Genomic DNA, 10,884 nt, shown 5'->3' with positions numbered 1-10,884 from the left:
CTAAGATAAACTACATAAGTGAGGAGTAATCCTCACCTTACAAGCTGATTTTGTAAAGTTGAACTAAATTCATGAAAAACTCACTTTCTGACATGGTACCAGAGCCAATCCATATAAGAAAACAACAACATACCATTTTTTCTTTCTATGCAAGAATCATACAAATAGAAGGTTAATTCCTGGGTTACATTTTTTTTATCAAAACAATTTTACTAATTTCCATCATTTTTTGAACCTTGCTCAAATTGGATCCTTTCTATTTTTCTATCAAAAATAAACTTACGAAATTTTTCTAACTTATTAATTTTTACTGACCTTAGATACTTACCCCTGATAAATGAATAAACTCGAGCTATAGTTGTCAGGTAGCCTTGGTTTGTTTGTTGCTGCTTGGCTTGCTGCATGTAAATGTAAGAGACAACAAATGATATCAAGAGACAAAACCATAAATCACAGCGTGCAAGTAACTCAATTTGCAGCTGTGTAAGCTAATACTCCCCAGTCCCCATCCAAAGAATCTCTCTACAGTTCCTGCATCACTATTCACTAGCTGTTGTTGTTATTATTATTATTATTATTATTATTATTATTATTATTATTATTATTATTATTATTATTATTATTATTATTATTATTATTATTATTATTATTATTATTATTATTATTAATGTCAGTTATCAGTTATTTCTTCAAACATTAGCTTCTTTTATTAAATATGATTTTAATCCTGTTACAATATAGATTCTCTAGAGTAGACGGAAGGAATGGAACAGTGTGAGATGAAAAAGGCGAAGTTCAATCTTTCTTCCATTCTTCGGATCGTGGAAAGATAGGAATCATTGAAGTATTTTATACGATACTTTCGTTAAAACATTTTGGTTACTGAAAATATGAGACGATAATAAATTATTTTTCTTTATGACCTAATTTAAAATGTCTATATTAATTAATTTTTATAAAAATATTTTTAATTATGAGTTATTTTCTCAAGTTCAATAAATAGTAAAAATAAAATACAGTAATGTCTTATTAGAGTTTAATTTTCTCTTGTATAAAAGAACACTTTAGAAATCTTAATTTGATTATACATCTCTACTTCCAAAAAATAAATAGTTTTATTTGCACAATTTATAATTCAACTCTAATTTTTTATATTTATTTTTATCATCAAAGTTTAATTTTTGTAAATTTTATCGTTTAACTTTTTAATTTTTACACATTTTATCGACACTAACCTGCCATAAAAAGAAGTTAGTTATTTTTTTTTGAAATAACGTTGTTTTGTTATTAACATAGTAATAAAATATGAAAAATAAAAAATTTGTGTGATGAAATAGGTAAAATTAAAAACTTAAATAATAAAATTTAGTTGAAAAAACTCACAAAATAATGATAGTATAAGATGTGCCATTAAACATAAAAACTAAAACAATAATCATATTAATGATGAGAGAGATTAAATGAATTAAACGTAATAAAAATATTTTAAAAAATTAAAAGTATCTCTTATAAATGTTAGGGATAATTATGAAAAAATACTATAAATTTAATTCTAAATGAAATTAATTAATTAAATGTTAGTGAATTAGTTAATAATAAATGTTTTTTTTATCCAAATTCATTTATAGTACTTCTCAACAAATTAACTTTTTCTTTTTTACCTCAACCCTTTCCTTTATTCACCCTCTCTCTTTCTTTAATCTTTATGCTCTTCTGTCTGTTCTGCTTTTGCAATGAATGCAGCACCACTACCCTCATCATCCACACTACCTTTCCTTATTAATACCCAAACCTTCTCTATCTTTCACTCCCTTTCTCTTTCTATTCTCCCTCTCACTCCAACTCTCATCTTCTCTGTTCCACAACCTTAACTTTCTGCATTCTGAGAAAGGTGATGAATCTTCTACTTCTACCATTTCCCATCTTCTGAACTTTCAAAATCGCCATTTCTTCTTCTTTCCGTGTTTAGTTGCACTTGTTCCGCTAGTGGGTATGAGTTTGTTTTTTTGCGGTTAGGGTCAAATTCCTTTTTGTGTTATATTGTTTTTAAGAAGATCCTAGTGTTCACTTATCATTTGGTATCAGAGCATACGAAAGTGATATAATCAGGTGTAACTCTTAATTCACATTAGTCTTCTTTCTCTTGCTTGCTTCATCCCCTTAGTCATATGATCTCCAATTCCATGTAAAGGATCATCAGACAGGTTGCTTGCACCTCTATCACTTGTGCTTAGTACAACTAGCAATGGAGGATCCGCATCCCTGTATGCTTAGTTTTCTCTTTTTCTTTTTCTTTTGTTTATGATTTCACTTATTGGTTATCACCTTTTTGGGTTTAGGTTCTGTCTTCTGCCTTAGTTTTTAACAACAGAGACGGTTAAAGTGTGTTTTTTTTTTTAGTTCTTTTTGGTCATGTGGTTTTCAGCTTTGTTACTTACTCCCACTCACTTTGTTCTATGAGTTGGTTCAGTTTCTGGAGTTTCTCAAAATTCAAGAGAATTTTCACCCTTTTTCCTCTGTATATACTTTCGGTGGTGTCATGTCAGAGGGAGTTTTTATTTTTTAAAATTTATTTTTACTTTTTATTTTTTCCATGCCATATTCATATCTTTCCTACTCACATTTATCTGATTTCTTCTGCTACGTTGTTTTTCTGTTTTTTGGTTGGTTTGACCCTTATTTTTTCATGGGGACAATTAGTCATTTGTTAATTTACTATCGTTTTTTTTTGTTGGGGGCTATATATGAATATGATATATTACGTAACGTTTACTTGATCTCCTATGCGCTTTTTTGGTCTCTCTTTGATTCTTTTTTAACAAGATCGTAGTCTCTTTCGTCCTTTTCTGCTTTTGGGGTTTTCACTTTATCTCTTCTCGTATTTCTGTGTAGTGGGAAACCAGACTTTTTTTGTAGTTGTACTGATTTTCTTGCTTTATACCCACTTTTTTTTTTCTTTCTCCCTCTGAATTGTCCAAGTTTATGCTTTGTGGTTGCAGAGGTAAACTAGGAAAAGGGCATGGGAAATCATATTTTTGTAACTAAATGCTTTTGTTCTTGTGTTTAATTTCATTCACTTTCAGATTTGTGGGTTCAAGTACATTTATTTGTTTCTCTACTTCTTAGACGTTCTTGTTCTTCTTTTGCTTTTGGTGTTTTTGGTTTTTCTTTTTAAATCAAGGTGTTCCTTTGTTCTCCTTCTACCACTAGTCTTATTTAAATATTTATTCATTAATTTTTTATTCTGGGGTTGTTTTGAATTTAGAAAGTGAAGGTTTGATAGAAGCTTTTCATTGAATAGAATATATCAGTTGTGTTGCGGCGTGCAATTGGAGATCACTGGCCTTGATATTTATTTGATCTAATGGCGATCTATGTTTAGTGAAAAGAAGAAGGCAGAATTTTTGGGGTATAGAGTCTATAGACCCGTTTGAAACATGCAAACGGGACATGATCTATTGTGTTCTGCTTTTGTGTTCTTGTTAGGTTCAGTTTTTAATGCGAAGTTTCTGGACTAAATTATTTCAAAGTCTTCATTTTGATGCTGTCAATGTTGGGACAGATTTTTAGTATATTCTATTCCTTATTCACATGCTGTGGTGTTTTTTTTAATTCATATAATAACTTGTTTTGCTGAGCCTTTATTTCCCCCTTTTATTTGTCACAATGGCTAGATTTTTCGAGACCCTATATTAATTTATTATAGCCACTTGTTTTCGTGTGTTTCAGCTGGTTTCATCATTGCATAATATTTTGAATTTGACTGCTAAGGAAAGCCCCCATTTTTCTGAGTTGTAAAGTGGCTTATATTTTTTGAGCTGAAAGTATATCTGGAATCAAGGATTGTGTGCTTAGTCGACCAGACTTGCTATCTCAGCAATTTATGTGAGATCCACGGCTTAAAAAGGAGCAACATGGCCTTATACTCATCAGATGTCTGCATTCTGTAGCTGAGAAAATGGGTTGTTGTGTCTCAACAAGCAGTAGGAGTACTTGTAGCAGCAAGAGCAATGGAGACATGGTGTCTCCATCTTGCTTAGAAACTGGATGCTGTGGGCAAAAGAGAACAAGGAGAACATTCTCTGATCATGTTATTTCTCTCCACCATTTACCATCCTTACCTAACAGAATTTTCACCAATGGAAAGAGCCGCAGTTCATGCATATTTACACAGCAGGGCCGCAAGGGTATTAATCAGGATGCAATGATTGTGTGGGAGGTAAGAATCTACATCTTGTTTCATGTTAAGCTGAGATTAATTTTGGAGAAGTAGACGTTTTTGTTTCAAAGACTCTTCTGGGAAACTACGAAAAATAAGCAATTGTTTAAGCTAAACCAAACATGCATTTATTGAGGATGATGCATTACTCTCTGATTGAAGAGACTCGGTTAATTATAGACATTGACATTCTATTCTGGATCTGTGTTTGTGCAGGATTTCATGTCTGAAGATACTATCTTTTGTGGTGTCTTTGATGGCCATGGTCCACATGGTCATCTAGTTGCGCGCAAAGTGAGGGATGCCTTGCCAACTAAGCTAGTTTCATCTTTGCATTCTAATGAATCGAAGCGAAATGGGTCAGGTAAAACTTGCTTCAAAGGGAATGTAAAACCTGATAGTGGAGACTCTGAGAAGGATTGCTCTGCGGAGGATAAACTGAACTCGACATGGAGGGAAGCTTTCATGAAGGCATACAAGGCTATGGACAAAGAGCTCAGGTCTCATCCGAATCTGGATTGCTTCTGTAGTGGGAGCACTGCTGTGACTATAGTGAAGCAGGTAGTTAAATAAAAGAACAACATCTACACTTATGTTTGTTTCCCATTCTTTTTCAGTTTTCTTAATTTCTAATCTTACCAGGGTTCGAATCTGTTCATGGGCTATATCGGGGATTCTCGAGCAATCATGGGATCCAAGGATAGCAATGACTCCATTGTGGCTATTCAGTTGACTGTTGATTTGAAGCCTGATTTGCCAAGTGTGTCATACTAATATGCCATCATCATTTATCCTCTCCGCTGAATATATGCTTTTGTCTAGATTTAACTTGATTCAAAATTGGTTGGAAATTCTTATAGGGGAAGCAGAGAGAATTAAGAAGTGCAAAGGTAGGGTATTTGCTTTGCAAGATGAGCCTGAAGTGCCTAGGGTGTGGTTGCCCTTTGATGATGCACCAGGATTAGCCATGGCTAGAGCATTTGGAGATTTCTGCTTGAAGGAGTATGGTGTGATTTCTATACCTGAATTTTCTCACCGGCAGCTTACGGACAGAGATCAGTTCATTATTCTTGCCTCAGATGGGGTAAGAATTTTCAATCACATTTCCATTTCTTTATTTGTTTGATCAAATTTTACTTTGCAATTTTGAAGTTAGTTTGTGTTGGTTAGTAGAGAGTTGTGATTGCCATGAAGAACTCATCACACCAGGTCAAGCTGTGATAGAAAAAAAAAAAAGTGATCAGTGTAGGCAAAAGTTCAAATTAGTAAATAGTAATAATTAGTAATAAATTATGGCATATGATTAACCATATGGTTATATGGAGGCAACTGTGACGTGGCTTTGAAACCAACTATTGAGTAGAACAGAATTTTTAGCAATCTTGACATGGTTTGTCAATTAGCAGCGTAACAGTTGGATTACCTAGCCTTTGAGCATTTTAGATGTAAAATTTACACAATGGTATTTCTTCAATATGAAGAAACAAATGACTAGTCAAATGTGCCAACTGATTGCATTTTTCTGTTCTAAATTCTATCTCCCTGCTTTTTTCCATTCTGCTGTTTATTTATTTATTCTTTAATTTGATTGAGTGGAATCTTGAGAGCTTCACTCATATGGATGACATGTGGAATCTTGAGAAACATGTCTTTGCCAGGTTTGGCTATATGACAAGACTTACATGCTCATATCTGATTTTGCACGAGTTGAAAATAGGCTAGCCACTGTTTGGTTTGCAAAATACACATTTAAATTAGTATATGACTGATGTTTTTTGCCATGCTTTTCGAATTGCATAATTCTGTCATGTTTAGGTCTGTGTCTGAAAGGCAACAGAGGGGATTAATTACGTAAATGGGTATATTTAAAAAATATGCCGTAACGAGTATTTTTTAAAAAAATTACCAAAATGGATCAATTGTACTTTAATATAATTGTATATTAAAATATGATTTTACTTTTAATTTATTTAATTTTTTTCCAGTAAGAACTGAAATCGTGTGATAAAATACGATTTCAATTATTTTTAATAATAAAAAATAAACATGTTGAAATCGTGAGTTGGAATACGATTTCAACATTAAATTAAAAAAAAAAAACTGAAATCGTATAATAGTATAGGTTTCAGTGTAAAATTTTTTAGAAAATTAAAATTATACTTTGAAATACCATTTCTTTTTCTTTAAAGTGAAATTGTACTTAAAAGTATAATTTATCCATTTTTATAATTTTTTTAAAATCTATCCATTATGGTAATTTTTGGTGTAAATTTACCCATTATGGTGCAAGAACACAATTTATCCATCTTTGTAATTTTTTTTAAAATCTACCCATTATGCTAATTTTCAGTGTAAATTTTCCCATTATGGTGCAAGAAGGCAATTTACCATTTTCCTAATTTTTTTAAAATCTATCCATTATGGTAATTTTCAGTGTAAATTTACCCATTATAGTGCAAGAGCCTAACAGAAGTCTTTAGACTTCTAACAGTGTCACTTTAACTAGCCTTCAAATAAGAACATGTCTTTCCCAGGTTTGGCAATCTGAGAAGACTTACATGCTCTTATCTGATTTTGCACAAGTTGAAATAAGCCAGCAACTCTTTGGTTTGCAAAATACACATTTAAATTAGTACATGACTGATGTTTTTTTGCCACCCTTTTTGAATTGCATAATTCTGTCATGTTTAGGTCTGTCTGAAAGGCATCAGAACTTAAGTCTTTAGACTTCTAACAGTGGCACTTTAACTAGCCTTCAAATAAGAACACTAGATATTTTGCAATGTGCAACATATGGCAAAGAATTTTCTGTTACCCAGCCAATTTTGGTCAGGATAAAAATATTCATTGCCTAAGTTAAATCTGAAACAACTGCTTGATTTTCTCCTCAAAACAGTTCATCACACCAACCATAGCATGGTACTTCCTTCGACACCCGATAAAACTGTTTATATTTCATTACTGAATAAGATTCTTAGAGCACCATATTATTGATTGTCAAGCTTCCATTTTCTCCAGAAGGGTAACTAATTGTCTTGAAGTTTTGTGCAGGTATGGGATGTTTTAAGCAACGAGGAGGTGGTTGAGATAGTATCATCAGCGCCAACGCGATCATCAGCGGCAAGAATTCTGGTAGATTCTGCTGCTAGGGAGTGGAAACTCAAATACCCTACATCAAAGATGGATGACTGTGCTGTAGTATGCTTATTTTTGGATGGGAAAATGGACTCAGAATCTGATTATGAGGAACAAGGCTTTTCTTCTGCAACCATCCAGAGCAACCATTCGGGTAACCCCATTGAGTCAGATGATGGACAAAAGTCTGAGCCATCATTGCAAAGGAACTTCACTGTGAGATCCTCAGAAGAAAATGAGACAAATGGAGCACTATCTGTTGATGTTGTTGAAGATGCAACATCATCAGCTGATGATCAAAACTGGTCAGGTTTGGAAGGGGTCACTCGTGTAAACTCACTAGTCCAACTTCCTAGATTTTCCGAAGAAGGGCCAAACTCTTGAATTTGTTGATTTCATGAGGACCGTTTATTGTAATACTTGGCACAACAATGAATTCAAGAAAGAAAAGTTTTCTGCAAGGGGTATCATTTTGATGCTCTTTGGTTGGCTAATTACTTGTATAAAACTATGCATCTTCGATGGTGTAACTGCTGGAGTTGCTAACTTATTTTTGGTAAGCCCTACAATCTTTAAAATGAATTCTACAATTGTCAAACAGTTTTTAAGATCATGTTTGGCTAAATATTGGTAAGGCCAAATGCAATTTTGTCAACTGATTAGGATACTTCATTTTGCATTCGACTGTTGGATTTATCCTGAAATTTCTGTGACAACAATTTGGACGGAGAACCAAACATGCAGTAAGAATGTTTGAACTATCAAATCAATTGCTTAATCGGGAAATTGTATCAGAATTGGTTCTTAAATTTAAGAATTTCATATACAATCCTCATTGGAGATAGTTTAAGCTTAAACAACCACAAAAAGTAATTGATTTCAGCATGATGCAAGGCGTTAATAACGTTAGACTTTCATTGAGATATATATTCTTGCTCCAAGTCTAAGATATTCCAGCTAATCTTGGTTGAAATGTATCATACTTGACACGATTCAAGCTGTGACCTTTGGTGTTGCCAGCTAATGATAACTGGGGTAACCTTGGAGAGTTATGATTGTCCATTAATTATTGAGGCAACACTTGAAAGTTATGATTGAAAGGCTCATACACTGAACCATGACCAATGATGATTGGCCCAAAAAGCTGCTTATAGTCATGATTCATGATTTACATTTACAAGGAGGAGATTAACGTAAAAGTAACGTTTACCCATATGATTGATTTTTTTTATTTTTAAGTTTGAGTATTTCCTAATTCATAAACATCTCTTCTTGATTTTTAACTAATTAGTTTTTATCAAGTACCACTTTGGTTTGTTTCTTACAAAAAGGATTAAAACATTCTTATAAAAAAATAATTAAAGAGAGTATCACTTTGTTACTATTAACATTTATAATTCTTAAAAATGACTGTAGTGTTTTCATAATTTTGGGGTTAATGTATGTTTAATAAAATGATGATCCGAAGAGTTTATTTTAGTTTGTATATTTAAAATTGTGCACGTACGCTTATAATGCAAGCATTTCGACTGGTATAAATTCCGACAGTCAGAGTTGAGAACATGAGCGCGACCTGTCTTCTTGAACTTCAACTCACCTTATTCAGATTCTGCCATGCATTATTTGTGATGTGGTCTATGCAACTCCAATGATGAAAATTTACACTTTTTCCTGTGCAGAAAAGCTGTTCCTGCATATTTTGCTTACATTACATCATGACTGATATAGAATTTTGGAGTTGTGTCAGATAATTATTATAATTACTAGCAGAAGTCAACATTTCTTATTTCTAATATATAAGTAGTAGTTTCCTATAAAAAATATATAACGTAGTTGTACTATTCTAAATAATTAAAATTAGAGTATGCACGTATGTTATATATGTAATAGTTGAAATGTAAAAGATAAATTAAAATTGGAGTATATTGTTACATTAATAGCAGTATTGAGAGGTAAATGAATAAAAAATAAATAAAAAACAGTTTTTATAAGTATTTCGGGCGACTTGTTCACTAATCATAATTGAAAATTTATTACCTTGATATATAGCATGTGCTTGGTTGTCCACTGGACAACAAAAAATCACATAAAAAAAGTGAAAAAAACATAAGTAATACAAATTAAAGTTGCTCTACTTTAAAGTGAAATATTAATCGTCTTTACATCATCTTCATGTTGCTCCTCCAAACATGTTGAGATTTATTTTGTCAAGTGATTTAATTTCAATTTAATATTGATTGTAAAAAAAATTCAATTCAATATAAGAGATTATTTATGAAAGAGATAAATTTTAAGAAATAATTGAGATGAAATTGAAATTTGGGTGTTTATGTGTAAAAGAGGTAAAATTTAGGAATTAATTTAAATAAAATTAAAATTTATGATATCTATTTCTAAAATAGATAAATTAAATTTAACGATGAATCCAGGGAAAGTTAACCAGTGTCTAGCATAAAAAATGAAAGGTAAAACCAATTCCAAGTTTTCTACATATTACGGTGCATAAATCAGCCCACGTGAAAGCTCCATTTAGTGGCCGCTATAACACTGGTGACCCTCTTCCACAAATAGTAAGTAATAAAACCAAGTACAAAAAAAATGTTCAACTACCAAGTGATCCCAATCTCTATGCATCTCATTCACATTACCCTTGCTCATGAAGTACACTTTACTCACCGCCAAAGTTCACTCCACACTGTAGAACAAAGGAATCGTATAAATAATGCATCTCCCTCCCTTAAGTCTTCAACACAGACAAAAGTGAAAAACCAAATTAAACACACACCTGAGTCATTCAATTCCCCCCTTAATTGCTTTCAAGTTTCAGCATTTTTCTTATCTGAAAAATGGCTTCCAAAGCTTCCTTTTTCCTTGCACTTGTTCTCACTTCCAATATCCTCCTCCTTGGACCTGTAGGATTTCTACCTAAATTTTACCTCACACCTCAAAATCCATTTCCTGGTGGCTATGGAAATGGAGGATGAGGTTCCCAAATCCTGGCAGTGGTGATGACACTTTTGTGCCAAATCCTGGTTATGAGGTTCCCATTCCTGGCAGTGGTGGAAGTGTTCCAGCACCAGCTGCTCCATGAGTTAACTCATGCATGCATGATTGTAATACATGGTAGTTCATAAGGTGGTTCTGCTTAAGTTTGTCTCTTTTTTTTTTTTTTTCTGTTTTCTAGGCATAACTTATAAATAAGTATGCTCCATGTGCACATTGGTGTATATGGTGATCACCGTGGACGGCCATGTCATTCTGTTTTGTCCTTGTAGTCTTGTTTTAAGCTGAATTAAGTGTGGCGTAAGTTTAATTGTTCTTCAAAGTAGTTCTGTGTTTGTTCCTTGAGTGATATGGTGCACATCTTTGCATATCGTACATTATATTGGCGGTATTATTTTCTCTCTCTTTTATCACATTATATAATCTGATATATATCTATAATTTTCTTTCTCTTCATCTCTCTAGGTGTTAATTAGATTAATGTCTAGTGTTCAATCATTTTCCTTGTTCATTAGTGGACATGTATT

At 32.6% G+C, this 10,884-nt stretch overlaps 1 protein-coding gene and 1 pseudogene across 5 annotated transcripts; both read left to right on the top strand.

The window, feature by feature from the left end:
- Positions 1-1,703: 1,703 nt before the first annotated feature.
- On the top strand, positions 1,704-7,936 carry LOC100798340 (probable protein phosphatase 2C 52). 5 transcript variants are annotated; one of them, XM_041007489.1, is made up of 6 exons: positions 1,704-1,891; positions 3,730-4,219; positions 4,436-4,780; positions 4,862-4,979; positions 5,080-5,303; positions 7,271-7,936. In XM_041007489.1, the coding sequence occupies exons 2-6, from the start codon at positions 3,959-3,961 to the stop codon at positions 7,736-7,738; spliced, it is 1,416 nt and encodes a 471-aa protein (XP_040863423.1). In that variant the 5' UTR covers positions 1,704-1,891; positions 3,730-3,958; the 3' UTR covers positions 7,739-7,936. The 5 variants fall into 5 exon arrangements, with proteins under 5 accessions (XP_040863423.1, XP_040863424.1, XP_025980373.1 ...); XM_041007490.1 differs by lacking the exon at positions 1,704-1,891 and adding an exon at positions 2,306-3,409; XM_041007492.1 differs by lacking the exon at positions 1,704-1,891 and adding an exon at positions 2,849-3,001.
- Positions 7,937-10,042: 2,106 nt separating this feature from the next.
- Positions 10,043-10,884, top strand: LOC106795265 (putative cell wall protein; annotated as a pseudogene).

The sequence above is a fragment of the Glycine max genome, chromosome 12 (assembly GCF_000004515.6).
Source record: "Glycine max cultivar Williams 82 chromosome 12, Glycine_max_v4.0, whole genome shotgun sequence".
Taxonomy (NCBI): domain Eukaryota; kingdom Viridiplantae; phylum Streptophyta; class Magnoliopsida; order Fabales; family Fabaceae; genus Glycine; species Glycine max.
This window is presented reverse-complemented; position numbering and strand designations above follow the sequence as displayed.